This window comes from Parasteatoda tepidariorum, chromosome 1 (assembly GCF_043381705.1).
Source record: "Parasteatoda tepidariorum isolate YZ-2023 chromosome 1, CAS_Ptep_4.0, whole genome shotgun sequence".
NCBI lineage: Eukaryota > Metazoa > Arthropoda > Arachnida > Araneae > Theridiidae > Parasteatoda > Parasteatoda tepidariorum.
Genome location: NC_092204.1, coordinates 16,021,179 through 16,039,911, shown reverse-complemented (window position 1 = coordinate 16,039,911; position 18,733 = coordinate 16,021,179). Strand labels below are relative to the sequence as shown.

Here is an 18,733-nt window from a genome sequence, read left to right as displayed (position 1 = left end):
ACAGTTAAATACAAAAAATATTAAGAAAGGGGAAAATATCGTAGTACATTCCTATACAAATGAGAAGAGAAGGAGAGGGAAGGGTCAAGACATGGAACCAGTCTTCTCCCCAGATGGCGCATTCCAGAATTACTATCTCGAATTGTGCATTAACTTCGTATGCTATGGGACTCATATGGTAAACTGACGGGAGTGATCTCGAAGAAGGGTCAAGAAAATGCACTTCACAAGGAGTAAACACAAAAAAATAATTATAATAATCATTTGTGAAAATCACTACGAAATATAAACCCTCTTCCCACGGTATCAATTCTAAAACTTCACAATATTGATGCAGTTTTGATAGATACTAAGTATACAACTATGAAACTGTAAACCTATATTTTATTTCATAACCGTCGTTGAACAGCTATCCTAATGTTTGAATTGACAACTGCCAAAGCTCTACTCGGTAGCTTTGTAATTTTGAACCCATTCCAGAAGACAAAGGAATATATGGATCAAGTATTGGGAGAAATTTGCCTTTGTGGTGAACTTTTTGACCCACATATGCGTTATATGGCGAAAGAAGCTAAGAAAACCTTCCATGGTTAACCTGATAGCAAGAGGACCCATTATGCATCTACCACTGAGGATATTAAACTTCAGCACTGTGGTCGGAGCGAGCCGGGTGCGAAATTCGTATGGACCAGTCATCACTTGGATTCCTACTCCGAGTCACCTCATTGGAAGGCGAACACTCTAACTCCTGAGCCACGGCATTGAACCTATACTAGCATATTTGGTAACTATTAAAAATGTACTAATTTTTTTACTATCAGTGCCTATTATCCAATGGTTTATATTTCTGTTTTTACTTAACAACTTTTGAAACTAATTAAACTTAATTAATTTAATTTTAAAAAAAACTTGTTATGCAGGTTGGTCTAAAATCACATACGTAAGAATCGAATACGGAATCTTCTGTAAATATGATCAAGCGGACTTTTTATTTCTAGCCAATGATGAATTTGAATACACTTGAATGCATTTACAATTAAAAAGGGAAAATTTTATTCATATAATGAATTTTTATTTATTAATTCGCTCTTAATTATTTTTTTGCTTTTAATTAATAAATTAACTTTTTTTAATATCAATAAAACTTTAATCGAAAATTTTAAAAAATAATGCATTGAGCACTAGAACTCAGAAATCACTGTTATCTCTTTTGTACTCGTGGTATATTAAAATGAAGAAATTTAAATAAAATATAATTTTTTTTGTTGTTCTTATGTTTTAAATTTTAAATGTTGTAAGAAATCTAAATTTCTCCCAAAAATTGTAAATTTAGTTAGAATAATTTTTCAAAACTTCTGAATTATATCTTTTTCAAACCGCAGAAAAACTTCTTTTTATTCAATAAAAAATTAATAGTTTTAAATACTTTTTACATAATTTAATGAAATAGTTCTATGTTTATCTTTTTTGTAGGTGGTATCTTAAGAAACATTTAATGATTAAAAAAAATTTTTCATTACAATTTGAAGTCAATCATTTCAATAAAACAAAATTGAAGTATCTTTGTTAGTCTATAATTGTAGTTGGAAATTATTCGCTTAATTTGCACACAAATGATATTTTTTAATAATAAACTAATTAAATGGGCTGGTCACATCATTCGAATGAACAGAGAGCGTCCGACAAACATAATCTTTTCGGCTCAGCCCATCGGATCAAGGCCCAGAGGTCGACCAAAGCTGAGATGGGCCGATTGCGTGGAAAGAGACTTTTCAGTCTTAAAAGTCTCAAACTGGAAGACAACTGCCAGGCAGAGGCAGGCCTGGAGGAAGTTGATTGAGAAGGCCAGGGCCCACCCGGGGCTGTCGTGCCATTGAGGAAGGAAGGAAACATTTCTTACTATTATAAATAAGTTTAAAGAAAAACATTATCTGTGAAATATATTCAGTACTTCAGTATATTACAATAAAATTTGAAGTTGTAGACGCTGATTATATACAAAATATTCTAATATTTTTTAACCAATCAATTCAATTTCACTTATATTGTCATTTTTTTATAAATTATATATTCATTTTAATGATCTCTACATTATTTTAATTTGACTATCAAATAACTTTAAAAAAATTTTTCACCAAATTCAGACTTCCACTTGGATCTTGGGCAGCTCTCAGGAGCAGGACACATCAACCAGAGGTCTATTGTATCCAAACCCTAGATTATGATTAGCGGAATAGCCTTATAGCTGAAACAAAGATCAGCAAACATCTGAGAAGAATGTCCTGTAGCTCTCAGGCCTTAACACAATGTTGTTCCTGATGCTCAAATCTTTGAGTAGAATAGAGCGCATACTTACAACGGATATGTCGTGAAGTCTCCTCCTCAAGATGACAACCACGAAAAAGAGTATCGGGTGTAATACCCATAATGTAGAGGCGTCTCCTAAGGGTGCAGTGCCCAGTGAGAAGAGCAATGATTTTTCTCAAGCTACTCCTGTTAAGCTTAAGAAGTTCTTTTTGGCTCACACTGGGGCAGTCACGATTTAACTCCTTAGCTTTTCTTTGACCGCCCAAGTTGCAGTCATAAAATATCTTCAGTCCTATCTGAAGTCATAAAATATCCTCAGTGATAGATGGATTATGGGTAAGAATGCCTTTGCCGTTGGGTTAACCGAGATAGGTCTTCGTGTTCTTTTTTTTTGTTGTTGATGGAATTAGCGCGTAAATGCTGGCTACTTCCATCAAAAAGTCCTCCACGAAGGCTAGTTTGTCCCAGACTAATAGTTATCCAGGTATTCTCATGACTTTATGATTGGATTCAAAATTTCAAGGCTACGGAGTTGAACTTTGATAGTCGTAAACTCTTGGGTCGTCTGTTCAATGCCGGTAATAAAATTAAAAAAATATTATCTAATATTAATATACATTGTAATTTAACAAATATTACATTAGAAATAAGTAAATCTCTCCATTAACCATTGAGATATGAAAATATCAATAATTACCACAAAATCATCCTTGATGATAACAAGGAAGGGTTACAAACGAAATAAAAAATTACAAGTTGATTGTATAAATCACGTTGAATATATTACCAATTAACAATTGCATTCGAAGATGTGGTTAATCTTAGGATTACTTGCTTTTAATTTTTAATACATATTATTATAGGTTACTTTGAGTTATAATAAGGGATTCTTGATATAACAAGTGTATAAAGAAAGAAAGGAACCAAATCAAATAATTAAAGATATTTGAAATTAGGAAGTAGATTAGGATAAATGAATAAGAAAAACAAAGTGATCTAGACTCGAATTCCGATGAATCCATACTGTACACACCACAATGCTGATCTAAAATGTTCCAAGTGGTAGACGCGATAGAGATAAGCGTGAAGTGGTTGAGATAAAGGCCTTTTGTTGTTGGACTAACTGTGAGTGATTTTCATTGTTTTTCTTTCAACTCCATGCAAATTTTATGCAGTTTCATTCCAAATCTTACATGAAAACGAATTCTTCCCAGAACGTGAGCCTGAATTTCTAAGTTTGAGATGGGTTTGGAATTTCAAGACTAGGTCTGGGGGGGGATAAGAGAAATTATGACAAATGTTTAAAGCGGCTGTTGGAAATTTTACAGATTTTAATTTTAGGAAATAATTTCGTTACGGTAAATATGTATACATATTTCATATAATTTCCGAATATTTTACGGTAGACATAGGAATTAGTTAAAATATTTTGTCGCCTGCAAATTTTTCAAAAAACTTCTTTCTCCACCCGTTTTCTTTACTGAGAGCAGGATGAATGCATACACAGATGAATCAAAACTAAATGCCAATGGTTATGTGGGAGTTGGTATCGCATCAGAAAATAACCCACTATTTTCGTCTAGGAGCTACGAAATCTGTATTTGAAATCTTACGTTCAATACAGAGCGGGATCTTAGGAAGGGATTGGCAATTTATATGCGGGATCTCAGACAAATCAGTGAAAAAAGAGTTTATCGACCAACAAACCCCTTTGGAAGAAGTTTGCTATGGATTTGTTGCTTCAGGATCAATTTGGAGAAGCACATCAATCCAAGTTAAAGGAAAGATTAGGGAAAAAGTCCAAACTGAAACCGTCATTAATCTCCCGGAGTATTATTGAAATTGATTTCTCGCTGCTTTTAGAATAACGATAATGCCAGATTGTCTCTATGCTCACCTTTACGCATGGGCGGATCGTGAATTTGTGGGGCCCTGGGCTGAAACTACTTTGGGGCCCTAATAGCCATTTTGTCAAAAAACTGTTTTCTATAGTGATGGAGGTAAGTATATAGAAAAAAATAGGACAATAAAATAATTTTATTTATTTTTTTATTTATTTATTTTTATTTGTCTATACAAGCAGCAACTGTTCAACATTATTGCAAAAGAAATTGACAGGTTATGTGTAGTTATGTTATATAAATTATAAAGCAACCTTTCTGCATTTTGGTGCTGCAAACTCCTTCATTTGTTCATCACATTGTAAGTCCTTCGTTAAATCACAATTTATGGAAAGAACTGATAAATGATTTAGTCGATGGTTCGACATTGTTGTCCTATATTTGTTTTCTATATATGACATCCTGGAGAAAGAGCGCTCAGTTTCACAGCTAGTGATTGGCAAAGTTAAAAATATATCTAAGATAGTGTAGAAATTTGGGAAAACATCAACAAATTTCTTTTTATAAATTAGCATAAAAATTTCACTGCTTAGACTGAAGTAAATAAGCTTTTAACTGAATGCACTCATTCACTAAATGCTCGTCTACGTCATATGGATAATACTCAACAATATTACGTACACTTTCCAGATCTATGTTTTCCATATTTTTGTCTTGCAAATCCATTAAAAATTTGAATTTCTTGCTATACATCTCATTGACTTGGCTCCTTTTACTTAAATCCATAATCAGCTTATTCAACGCAACGTTTAGCGTGTCGCTTTCAAATTTTTCTGCGCCGTATACTGAGAATTTATTTGTAGACTTATCTGAAAATTTTGGAGTAATGCGTCTCTTGTTTATGTCATTGTAGTCTATTCCCACACTAGTACTTAATTTTTTAGCTTTCTCTTCGTAGTCCTTTGGTTTCTGATCTGATTGGTGCCTTATGTTGTACATGAAGTCTTTTGATGATACAATTTACTTGTTGCCTTCAAAAATAACTTGTTGCCTTCACGTGTCAACCACACTAACATTGATTTCTTATGTTCATTAGAATTTTCATGATTTTCTAAACAAGTTCCTATGTATTTCCAATCAGAAAATCCGGTGGGTATTGAGAAGGAATTTTAGAAAAAAGTTTGCAAGCCAAACAAAAAAAAAAGCACCAACCCTGGTTGAATAAAATAACCAAGATCTTTCTAGTGATTGACCATTTTTCATTTTCCTAATGAAATACCTATTTGAAAATGTTCTGTTTTGTTCTTTGTATTTCTTTATTGAAACTGAATATAGATTTTTCGGATCTTTATTTTGAAAGTCAGTCATTTCATGTGAGAGTATGTCATTAATAAAATCATTATTTAGCAATTCTGGCCACAAGCTCACGTCAACATATTTCTCAAACTCAAACTTAAAATTCTCTAAATTTCTTTCCGCCTCGGTATTACCGTCCTCTTGCTGAACACCAATATAGTTTTCAGTGGGATCAGAGGGTTTCTGGTAGTCAAGACAGTTATTAGTAAACTAAACAAGTTTGTCACTTTGACGACGAAAACAGAAGTACGAAGAAAAAAAATTACGTCGGGCGTTAAGCGGCGCTGCGAGAAGTCGGTACACAAGCGATTCCCCGTTTCGTTCGATAGACGCGCACATGCATGTGTTGATTGATCTCAGGGTTGCCAATCTTACAATATATTTTTTTTTAATATTAGACATTTTTTTAATTCAAAATATCACCTATTGTTTCCAGTGGGGACTGGGGCCCTTTGTATCCACGGGGCCCTGGGCTGCAGCCCAAAAAGCCCTTAAGTAGATCCGCCCCTGCCTTTACGGACGTAAAATCGTTAATAGCCCTGCTTGTCCCTGTGATGCAGCAACCAGGTGTTGACTTCGGATCATCTCCCCCTCTGCCCAGCTTTGAAAAAAGAATATATTTACTATTGGGAATCTATAGTTTGTCCATAGAAAGAACTCCCCTCGCCACAAAGTCTATGGCTATCTGCTGTTATGGAAACTAGAAATAACGCATTTCAAAGAGGGTAGCTTTTCTCTTACCTGATTTTCTTTTCTTTTTCTTGCCTGTCCGAGTCGAAACCTGTCTTAAATATTGATCTAAACAGTTAAACCTCAAAACCATAGTCACTGACACTGCTCCAGACGAATGGCGAGGGGAGTTCTTTCCATAAACCGACAATAGGGAATATTTATTGAGTTTAACTCCTTGGCTCTTTCTCTTCTTTCATAGTTCAGTTTTATTTGTTTGTACTTTGCTTGTTATTAGTTCTTATTTGTGTACCTCTTTCTTCTTTTCTTATCTTTTTTTCGGGGATAAAACTGCGTTTACTCTCGCTTTACTGGTTCTGGATTAGAAATAAAAAATAAATAAAACTTTTCCTGACCGCAGTTTTACTAACACGAATAAATAATATTGAAGACGAAAACTAGTTGCCTAAAAACCGATAAACGCCAGAAATAAAATAAAATCGGTTTTTATTCACTTATTTATTTCTTTTTAAATTTCTGGTGATCAGGTGAAAGAAAAATTTTGTAAACGTTACATATATTAATACAAATCTTTTAAATTATTTCTGTTTCTATGACGACGTTCTTTCTTTTTTTTTTATTAGTTTTATGGACAATAATTTGTTATATTGTGTGGCGTGTTTTCTGAATTAGTACTATTTTCAAACTCACTGAAAGTATAATTTTAGAATTTCGCGTTACCATGGCAACCGACATTATGAATGATATAGTAAATGAAGTAACTGAAGGACGAGGAAATAAAAAAGAACATTCAGAAAAATCAGTGAAGAGGCGTATTAACTTATCAGTCAATTAGCTAATTAGTGTGTCAGCTTATTAATGTACTAGTCGTTATATAAATCAATTAATTTATTAACTCAGAATTTCAGGTACAGTAGTCAATGACCAAATATATCATTATTATCATTACGTTGAATACTTTATTATTACTATACTTAATTTTATATAAATATTAAGCTTATTATTATTATTAAATACATAAATAAATAATGCAATAATATCATCATATTTATTTGTATGCTTTTCTTCTTTCTTTCGTTCATTTACAGGATCTTAAGAAATGCGGTTTTTGACCTTATAAAAATCACACCTGAGATTATAGTAAGACTGTCAATTAGTAAAAAAAGGTAGGAATATTGATTGAATTCGCGATATCATTTCAAGGGAATGCAACTTGTTTTTGTGATCAGCAAGACAAGTTGGCTTCGATTCTTCAAGGTCATGACTGATAGAATGTTCTTTTAGACTGCTTCATTTATTTCCATTGCAATTTCCAGTGCAATTGATTGCACTTATTTTCATAACAGGCCTACTTGTGAACTTCGTCTCTGTTTTGGTAAGTACGAAGAATCAGAATTATAAATTATTTTGTGTAGAAATATTTGTATTATAATATTATTTTCCTAAGCAATATTTTTGGCTTTTCTATTGCCGTGCAATCGGAAAAAAAAGTTATAAAATTGAGATTTTCATTAGGCACATTGATATGATAAACTACAATGCAAATTAATTAATGAAGAATTTTAAAAAAATAAGTCAAATATTAATTTTTTTTTCTTTCGGTTTCTGAAATTCTGCCTTAACCCCTCGGGGACGGGTGATTCATAATAGCATTCGTACAAAATCAGAACGTAAATAAATAAAAAACGGTAACTTAAATGTAGGTATTGCTAATTTGACAGATTTACTTTAATTATTGTTAGTTTAATCATATGTCTAGTCAGTGTTAGTGACTAAATAATTTTATCTTGAACTAAGTAATAGTGAATTAAATAAATTAAAGCTCCACTCACAAATAAACTGCTAAAGAAATTCTTTGGTTACCAGTTTTATCTTTTTTCCCTGATTGATGCGGTTTTATGCTGCACGTGTTTCATACAGTCAGCGCGAAAGGATCTCAATTCAACTCAACTATCTTAGGAGAAGAGAAAGGGTGGTAATCTATGTGCTTTAATTTAAATGTTTTTAAGACAATTAATTTTAATTTTACAAAAAAACTGGTGATGAATATTTACTCTATTTGACAATATTTTTCGATACGTGTAAAATAATACGAGGCCGTCACCCAATCACTAATTGAGATGTTAGTGCGCGGTATTTTAGAGTCTCTATTAGAATTGCTTGTTTTTAGATTTTTGATAAATATCTTTTTTATGCAATTAGCAATAATAGAATTTTTTTTAGCGTCATTCAATCGGTTTTCATTAATTTAAACTGTAATAAAATTCTATTTTAAAAAATTTAAACATAGAGAAACATACAATTTTAAATTAACGATTTAAAACCACAAATCGAATAATTTTATTTGCTTTAAAATTTTGAGAAAAATTTTATAGAAGTTCGAAAAATTATCAAGCAATATTTCTCCTACTAAAATGATCCCTTTATTTTCTACTTTTTTTTTAAAAAAAAAAAAGTGTAGTGCTGTCTAATAATACTATATTATAAATAGTTTGTTAATGCAAAAAATGTTCAGAAAACAGAAATTAAAAATTTTACAAAAAATCCAAAATGGCGAGGGTAGAGTAGATTAGTCTTAACGTTGGATACTATTAACAAGGGGGAAAAAATATTGTCAAGCCGCTTTTCTCGTAATCTATCGTGAAGCACTTACATTGTATTTTCAATTGAACGGCAATATAGGCATATATAATTTCTTACTAAGTCACATGTAATAAGAATTTTCTAAAATACTTCATAATGACTAATTAATGTAAAAATCATCACTTGAAATTTATAAATTTTTCGCTTAACAGCTTTAGACCAAAAAAAAATTTTTTTTTGCCTTCAAATTACAAAATATAAAAATTATTAAATTCATGCACAATTATGGACAGCTGAATCAATGTGCTGTTGCTTATCTGTATTCATAATTCTTTATTACTGATAATAAAATTAAATGAGATTTAATTTTAGGAATAAAGGAATTTATCAATATGGATTCAATACCCTCAGTATATGTGCCGTTTGCCAATTTTTACACAGTAAGAGGATGATTTTTTATGGTTCCAAAAAAATTTAGCGATCGAATGTTCGATTCATTGTTAAAGGGATTTAATTACGAATTTGACAACTATCGGGAAATTTAAATTATTCAATAATCGGTCATCTAAATTTGAATCCTATCCAGACCATCAGCCAATAAAACTCTGAATCTTCCTCCGATATCCTAGAAATCTACTATTATTTTATTTAATAACAGTTGGAAACATTTTGAATTGGAAGGAATACAAATTCTTGCATCATTCTAAAGAATGCAATTTTATAAGGCAAAATACAAAATACGAACAAAATCAGACGAACAGTTTGCAAGAAATTTCGAATTTTCAAAAAGATGGATCTCTAAAATATCTCACTTTCGATTGTCTTTAAAATAGCTCGCCCCCCCCACCAAAACCAGTTTGATTGCCCGGTTAAACTAATCGCTTTTTTCTACTCCTTTTTATTTCTCTTCAGAAATAAAGCAGGGTTTAATGTTGTCTGTCTCCTTTCCCCATAATGATTCGTTACAGTTTGTCTTTGGTTAAAAGTAAGTACGGATCTTTGATGTGCATACTGTTTTGACTTCCCTGACCAGGATTCTAAAAATATATATTAATGGTAGTCATTAGAGAAAACCAAGTTATTTTTTTTATTCAATTTCGTGTGTATTTACAGATTCTAGAGAAATATTGCCATGGATTTCTTACTGATTCTATTGTTCACCACTGTTCATTGCTTATTCAATCCTGCTGGCGCAGCACCGATTCCCTTAGAAATGGTTGACATGACTTATGTATTTGACAACGACACTCTGCACTGGCCGACAGCAGACAAATTTCAGCTCTTAGTTAGGGCAAATGGAACAACGGAGGCAGGATTTTGGTAAGATAAAAAATCCCCTTTCATACAATAACTCAAAAGGATAGAAAAACAAGCTACAAAGTTAACACTGTTATATTCTTATATAGTTTTAGTATATATGTTTTAAGTCAATAAAATCGTACATTTATACATTTTCTAACCTTAAGTTTTGTCTTCTGTATACTGCGAAATATATTAGAATAAAATAGGAATTTTAGATTGGATAGGATAATAGCAATTTTTATAAACTAGTTTAAAATGGGCATTATTAACTAGCAACTTTACTGATGAGCCTTTGAAATTAAGCATGGAGTTTAGTCGATAAGTTAAGGGTTAATCAGGCCTGTTAGAGATGAGAAAAAAAAAAACAAATTTAGTAAAATGGAAGCAGTTTTACGAATTTGCTACCACTAGAGAATACTTGGAGAATTAAGCAACATATATTTAAAGGCAAAAAGAGATGTCCTTGTTTCCCATTTATTAAATATTTAATTTTAATCAACTTTTTAAAAGAAATTTCTGTACAATTTGCACTTCATATATAAAGTAGCATGCAAAATAAGAATTATATTTTGTAATATGTTTACAATCTAAATTTTCCCTCTAAATTTTGTCTAATTTAAAAAAAAAGGCTTTTTAATCAATCAATGATTCATTTCTTTTTCTCTCAATATTAAAACAAATATCTTAAGGGCCACCTCTCCTGTTTTGGATGTTAAAATTTACGTTATTTTTTATTTTGCGGTACAAATATAAACTTTAGAAACTTAAAATAATGTACAGAGAGTGCGATATTTATTCATAATTTTATAATGATGCTTAACTAACTTTAAAGTTATACATAGCTTTAATTACTTTAATTGGCGGGTACTGTTTAATAATCTTCGAGAATTTGATCAGCAATATCATTACTTTATTTTGTACAACTTAAAAAAATTTTTCGCTTAGTTTTAATTGAATCAGTGTCAAGCGTGTGTGTTTTAGTTGAATCAAGCGAATAATCGTTTAATTTTTCTGTAGTTGCTCATTATAAACTTTTATAACTCAAATATCATTAATAAAAAATATTTCGTAAGTCATAATTTGGGAAAATGTCACTGAAAATAATTTAAAAATAGCAACTAATTAAATGAAGTGATAGGTTGCTAGGTAATTATAAATTTAAATATATAATTCGAAGCTGATATTGCTCTCCGAGTTTAATCGGATGTTCCATCTCAGCGTCAAAAAAGATTCCGAACATGCAAATTTCAGTTCCTAGGAAAAATGGAACAACGGAGCAAGGATAGTGGTGAGATTTAAAAATCTAATACTTACAATCATTCATAAGGATAGAGGAACATTTATAAAGTTAAAACTGTTATATTTATAGATAGTTTTAATGTATAAGTAAAGTAGTGTAAAACCACACAATAAAATCGTACATTAATTTCTTTTTAACCTAAATTTTTGATATTCGTAGACACAGCGTGATATATTATAAGAAATAAGGATTTATATTTTTAGTAACTCGTAAACTTGTTTGGAGTGGTTCATTCCTTACTCAAAGCTGAAGTAACGATTACCCGCCTCATGACGTCACGCCGCACACAGATCTCGAAAATCATAATTGAAGGATATTAAACGAATGAGTTAAGAAATGAGTTGAATGTTCGACACTTTTCAGACAATAGCTGTCAAACTTAACACTGATAAAAAATTATCTCTGTTTAAAAATATAATATTCATACATTTTCTTATAGTTTAAAAAAATAAAATTTTAAAGTAGAAACATTTCTCAATGGTTGCCGTCATCGTTTTATTACAAGTTCCTAATTTTAGTTTTCAAATTTGACAGTTAAATAAAAAGAAAGTGTATAGAGGCACTTTTATTGTTGTTCGTTTAACAATAGTTTATAAATTGGGATGTCTAATTTTAATATATTTTCAGATATTTATACATTATCACTAAGAAACAAAAACATTAAATGCTAATTACTAAAACAAAAATAATCAGTGAGTATATAATAACAGAAATATTAGACATAAATATTTAAAATTAATTCGTTATAATTAAAACAAAAATATTTTGAATAATGACATTAAAAAATACATTCATTATGAAATTGGAAGAAATTTACTAACTTAACTGACGAAATAACTCTTATTTTTGAGGTTCAGTATTTTATTTTCTTCGACCTTGTTAATTTTTTTCTTCTTATTTTCTGTTACGAGACGGTATTGGTTTCAATGGCTAATAAACGAAATAATAAACGTTTAAGCGAAAAACATAAAGCATAATGCTTTTTTTATTCACAGAAATTCTTTTAGTGTATTTAATAATTCATTTGATGTCACCTTTATATTTTCATAAGTAAAACATGTAAAATTGAGTTTTCTCATTTTGTGTTTTATAATAATTCTTGCCGGTGATATTTGACTGTTAGTTTTTTTCAATCAGATAGATGAGAATAAAATTACCTCAAAATAAAAATAAAAAAATGATGGAAAACTATGAATGCATTGAAATAAGTTTAAAAAAAGAATGCTAATTAAATGTGAAACAATTTATTTTTAAAACTAGCAATTGATGCTGCGCCGCCGTGACGTCACTGACTGAAAACAGAAGCTCGGAGCAGCACGAGTCTCTTCAAACGAAAGACCTAACCCTTATATTCATTCTTTAGCCCTGTATTAAACTAGCCAATTTAATTATGAGCCATATAATGTTTTGAAATTAAGCATAATCACATCATGCTTAATTATAAAGTTCAATTTTCTGTCGATAATTAAATGTCTAAAGAGGACTGATGAGGCCGAGAAAAATTTGAAAAGAGATTGGCAAGTGTAATGGAAAGCAGTTATACGAATTTTCCAATCTTACAAATAACATAAAATATATCTAAAGGTAAAAGCGACGAACTTATTTCCTAAAATTAAACTGAGTTTAAGAATTAAAAACACCCTAATAATAAAATGTACAAATACAAAGATATCACCCTGAACAACTTTTGTTCCAATGGTCGGATTTTCACGTATTAAATGGGCTCCAGGGGGTGACCTCAAATATGCTAATTAATATTAATTATTAACTTCTTACTATTAATTCTACTATTAATTAACTTCTAACTACTACTATTGACTAACCGAAATCAGAGACAGAAATGTACTTTTTCTGAACAAACATGTAATTTTTATACATACATGTTTGAATTTACCCTCAAAACAGAGAGAGGGTTAGAAAAAATTTCAAATATTTGCATATCTATATAAGGAAGGTTTTTTTAAATTTTTTTTTAATATCCGTCGTTGAACAGCCGAGCCAATTTTAGGTTCACAACTTCTAATGTTCAACTCCGTAGCCCTGTAATTTTGAACCAATCCAGAAGACAAGGAAACTCTCGGATCAGTACCCCCCAGATGTATTGATTTGTTATTAGGAAATGGTGGACTTTGCGACTCGATTGATTTTAACGTGCATCAGTCACTATTTACTACATGGGGAGTCAACAGCCGGCCTGCGATCGAATCCACGAACCGTTGGACATGGTCCCAGTAACCTACCAAACAGGCTATCCCGGACCCTATATATAAGGATGGTTTTATAATTTTATAACTGTCGTTCAACAGCAGACCCAATTATTGGGTTTACGGCTACTGAGGTTCATCTCCGTAGCCTTGTAATTCTGAATCCAATCCAGAAGACAAGGGAACTCCTGAATCAAGTAGTGGGAGAAATTTGCCTTCGTGGGGAGGACTTTTTGTTGGAACTAACCCGCATTTACGTTACATGGAGAGGAAGAAAACGAGAACCTTCCACGGTTAGCCTGATGAAAAGGGGACTCTAACCCATGGTCCGTCTACCTCTGGGGAAATTTTACGTGAGCGCTGTGGTCGGTGCAAGCCGGATGCAGAATTCGTATCGACCAGCCATCGCCGGGATCCAACCCCGGTTCACCTCATTGGAAGGCGAACACTCTATCCCTTGAGCCATCGCGGCTCATATAAGTATGATTGACCGTGTAAGGATAGGCACAGATGTCGCTAGGGATTGAAATTCGTCGTAAGACTAACAGGTTGCTACTTCGGAATGATTTTTACGTCTAAGCGTGAAAAAGTGCACCATTCACCATTATTACACTTGAAGGTGCTCACAATATCACTAGCTCTTTCAATTTAACTTTCCACGAAACGAACAACAAATGAATTCGGAAGTCCTCACAAGCATGTTCTAATGCTACACAAAGGACAACAACCTGCTATATTTTACATGATTATAGCCAAATAAGGGATAACACTCAAAACGTAGCAAACCTTACACTTTATTTATAATGTGATGTTAATTTTCTTAAATTTGTTTCAGGTTTTAAACCTGTTCGAATTTATAAATCACAAAAAACTCGTAGGTATTGTAAAATTTTACGTAAATTTGAACGAATATCACAGTAATAAAACTTCCTAGAATATTAAGCTTTTTCACACATCGCGTCGTAAGCATGACAGAAGCGGATGGATGCACCGGTAGTCGGTTACTATTATTACTAACTGGTCAACATTAATAATAACCAAATAAATAAGCAGGTTAAAGTGCATAATTTAATAAAATTTATCACATTAGCCGGACATTATTAATGTCCAATGAAGTGAGGTCAATGTCATACTTTCACGTTTTTATTGGGGATATTTCCGTATCATGATCTGCCACGCCAACTACAATCGCCAAGGCGCCAAATTAGTTTTAATCTAGAGGGGAAAAAACACATGTAGATGTTTGCCCGGGGTTTGCTACAAGTTATACAAACCTATTAGAAGTGACTTTTCCTCGTAACCATGGTACCCGATACGACGCTAACTGATGTCTGGAGGAGTTCTCCTGAAAGCCGTACTATACACCTTAAGTAAATTATTGTTTGTTTATTGTATCCACAGTTTAAAATAGGCAATAAATCAATGAAAAATTTTCTTTCAGGTTGCAAATGGAAAGTTTATTCTCTGGCGTACACGTCGGAACCCATATGGATGCTCCTTGCCATTTCGCCAAAGGCAGTTGGTGCATTGATAAAATTCCTCTCAACCATTTAGTTGCTCCAGCAGCCGTCATAGACATTACCAAACAAGCTGAGCAGGACAGAGACTATCTTGTGCAAGTGCATGACTTAATTCAATGGGAGATCTTTTCTGGCAGAAGTCTTGATGGCACAATCATCATGCTGAGATCCGGATGGGGACGCAGATGGGGAAACAGGGAGTCCTTCACCGGAACTCCTGGAAACGATACGACTCAGTTGCATTTTCCGGGAATGTCTGCAGAAGCTTCGGCGTGGTTAGTCGAAAATAGAAGTGTCTACGGTGTGGGGACAGAAACGTTGTCAACTGATAATGGAAGATCTCAAGATTTCATGGCACATAGAATTCTACACGCGGCTAATATTTTTGGATTGGAGAATGTGGCAAACGTGGAAAAAATACCTATTTATGGAGCTACTTTATATGTAATGCCAATGAAAATAGGAAATGCGAGTGGAGCACCAGTTAGAATCATTGCCACTTTTCCGAAACCTATGTTTGCAGCTCAAAGTGGAAAATTCAATCCTCAAAGCTTTTTGAGACCAATGACCTTTTACTACTAAATAAAACAAAGATTATAACATCTCCTTAATAAATAGAGCTAAAAAAAACTCTAACAAGTACTACATGTTTATGCATGCTTGAATATTTGTATTACATGAAACTTTCGTAACAAAAACTTTCAATGTAATCTGTTATACGTTTTTTTTCGTTCTGTTTTTTTTCTTCGGTACTTTATATGATTATTTCATTTTTTTTATACTTTATTTCATTCATAGGCAACAAATATAAGGAAGTTTTGATTCAACTGGATTCATATGATAAGCTTTTAATGATAATGATTGATCAATTTAGTCAGATTTATAGCTCGCAATAATTGGACTGTATTCACTTAATAATTATTTATTTTATACCAGTATTCTATACTCTCTCATGAGTCTGTTACACATACACATACACTGCTGTTTCAGCACTCTGTCTTACAGGCAGTTAAATTCATTCCACGCTTACAGAGCCATCCATGTGTTGGATGAGAATTAACAATGATATTGCTGTATGCTGAGAAAATTGAAGCATTACAACAATATAAACATTTCTAAGAACTTCGCGAAAGGGCTTAATTTGTTAATAACGGATCATTTTGGAATTTCAATATTCACATCTCTCATTGAAGCAGAAAGAATTTTGTTCATTTCATTTGGTTTCATCAAGTATTCAATGTTCCCCTTTAAAAAAAAAAATTTCAAGCATTTACTGAGACAATCTCATTATTAACGTTGAGAAAAATCATGATGAAACTTAATTTTCATAAAAAAAATGCAACCACTCATATTAACTATATATTAATAATAAAAGGAATTAATCGTGTGTCTGTTTGTTCTTCTGTTTACCATTTGCGCTACGATCCTGATTTTCAAAAATGTTCATTAGTTTGTTCAAAAGAGTTGTGAAAATAATTTTTCAAACGGATAAGCAATACAAACGATATAAATTAAAGACGTTTCTGTTATTAAAATAATCTATAAAATAACACGAGTAATATTCACTAATTTACAGCTCTATTTGAAGAAAAACCAGTTTCATTGGGAATTTATAGCATGTTCTTTAATAAATTTTCATCTTTGATTCTTTAAGTATGGTAAGCTTTTGAAAAATTAACGTGGATGCCATATAGGACAAAAGTAGCCTTTGTCAATGGCTACAGGGTGGCTAAATTGAACAAAAACGATTAAAAAATATAGTGCCAATCTCCACTTTTTTCGTCAAAAATGCACCCAATGTGCATTTTTTTATAATTGTTTTTTAAATAGGCATTGAGCTATTAAGAATGTTTTATATTATTCTGAAAATTGCCTTATTTCACACGATCTTAAAGGTTCGAGGGGATGACCTCAAATTTGCTGATTATTCAGTGCAGATGATATTTTAAGTTACGAAATCAGGCACAAAAACGTACTTTCTCTGAATATACATGCCTTTTTTTTCGACGGATTTGGATTTTTGACCCCTAAGATATGGGGGTAGCCGCAATGTGGTAAATATGATCCCCATAGTTTGGTCAGGAGAGAGTCCAAAGTTTAGACCTCTTAATGTTAATTTTCTTTTTGTGTATTTTGCCCTTTTTCTAGAGCTTTTTAAGCGAATTGAAAAAATTTTTGCACACAATTATAAAATCTGTTTATCAAAAGATAATTAGTATTTATTATTTTATAAAATAAATAGTCGAGCAAAAATTTTAATTGTAAGGCATAAAATTTCTTACGTCATTTTAAAGTGTGTAATTTTATATGGCGAACTACAAAATTTGATCGAAATATTTTGAATAGCTCCTAAGAAATCAGATTTTAAATGTATGACTTCCTTAAAATTTGATATCTCAGAAACCGTTCAACCGATTTCGTTCAAATGTTGTAGTTTGATGAGTAAAATTACAGGCTTTAAAATTATATAAAAAATTATAATTCCGACTATTATTCATTAAAATAATAAATATCTACTAAAATATATTTTTTGCATGGGATCTTTGCATCTTTGGATAAACGAATTTTATAATTATTTGCAACGAATTTTCAATTCACTTAGAAAGTTCTGGATATATGTCGAAATACACAAAAAGTAAAAATAACTTTAAGAGTTCCATATATGGGATCACTCTTCTGCTCAAACTTTAGGGAGAGTATTTCCCAGATTGCTGCTGCTGATTGATTGTCCCTGACAGCTCTATGTCTAAGGTTCCGACATTCTAGTTCAGGCCCTGGAGATCGTTGCTGGGTTCATTTCTCAACTGAAGAGAAATTTTAAGGAAAAGGTTTGAAATAAAATAATTCTCAGAACATTATAAAATATTCGTAATAATTTCTTATTTATTAAAATAATAATAAAATGCAGACAGTGCGAGTTTTTGGCGAACAAAGTGGCGATCGAGTGGCAACTGGCTGATAACTCTTTAATCGCAATTTCTTTAGTCGTCCTGTGGCAAGTGGCGACCGTTCATTTTGCCCAATAGTTTGGGACTACAGTGCTGACGTGCAATATCCTCAATGGTAGATTGATCATGGGCCAGAGTCCCCTTGCCTCCAGGCTAACCGTGGGAGGATCTCGTGGTCTTCCTCACCATGTAACGCAAATGCGGGTTAGCTCCATCAAAAAATCCTCCACGAAGGAAAATTTCTCCCAATACTCGATCCAGCAGTTCCCTTGTCTTCTGGAATGGGTTCAAAATTATAAGGCTACGGAGTTGAACATTACTTGTCGTAAACCCAAAATTGGGTCGGCTGTTCAACTACGGATATAAAATAAAATAGTTTGTGACTGAGCCGTAGAGGATCAGAGGATAGAGCGTTCCCCTTCCAATGAGTTAAACCGGGTTTGAATCCCAGCTATGGCTGGTCGATACGAATTCCCGGCTTGCACCGATCACAGTGCTGAGATAAAATATCCTCAGTTGAAGACGGATCATGGGCTAGAGTCTCCTTAACGTTAGGTTTTCGTGGTTCTCCTCCCCCATGCAACGCAAATGCGGGATAGTTCTATCAAAAAATCCTCAAGAAAGCAAATTTCTTCCTATACTTGATCCAGATGTTTCCTTGTCTTCTGGATTGGGTCAAAAT

General features: G+C 32.3%; 1 protein-coding gene across 1 annotated transcript; it reads left to right on the top strand.

The window, feature by feature from the left end:
* The first annotated feature begins 7,292 nt into the window (after positions 1-7,292).
* On the top strand, positions 7,293-16,490 carry LOC107451480 (isatin hydrolase). Its single transcript, XM_016067596.3, has 3 exons — positions 7,293-7,569; positions 9,891-10,097; positions 15,025-16,490. The coding sequence occupies exons 2-3, from the start codon at positions 9,910-9,912 to the stop codon at positions 15,683-15,685; spliced, it is 849 nt and encodes a 282-aa protein (XP_015923082.1). The 5' UTR covers positions 7,293-7,569; positions 9,891-9,909; the 3' UTR covers positions 15,686-16,490.
* Positions 16,491-18,733: the final 2,243 nt, after the last annotated feature.

What these genes read in the sequence shown, in the direction of transcription:
- LOC107451480 (XM_016067596.3), top strand. Translation starts at nt 9,910, where the DNA reads ATGGATTTCTTACTGATTCTATTGTTCACCACTGTTCATTGCTTATTC. An exon ending in ACAACGGAGGCAGGATTTTG is followed by an intron (nt 10,098 to 15,024) that starts GTAAGATAAAAA and finishes ATTTTCTTTCAG; the next exon opens with GTTGCAAATGGAAAGTTTAT.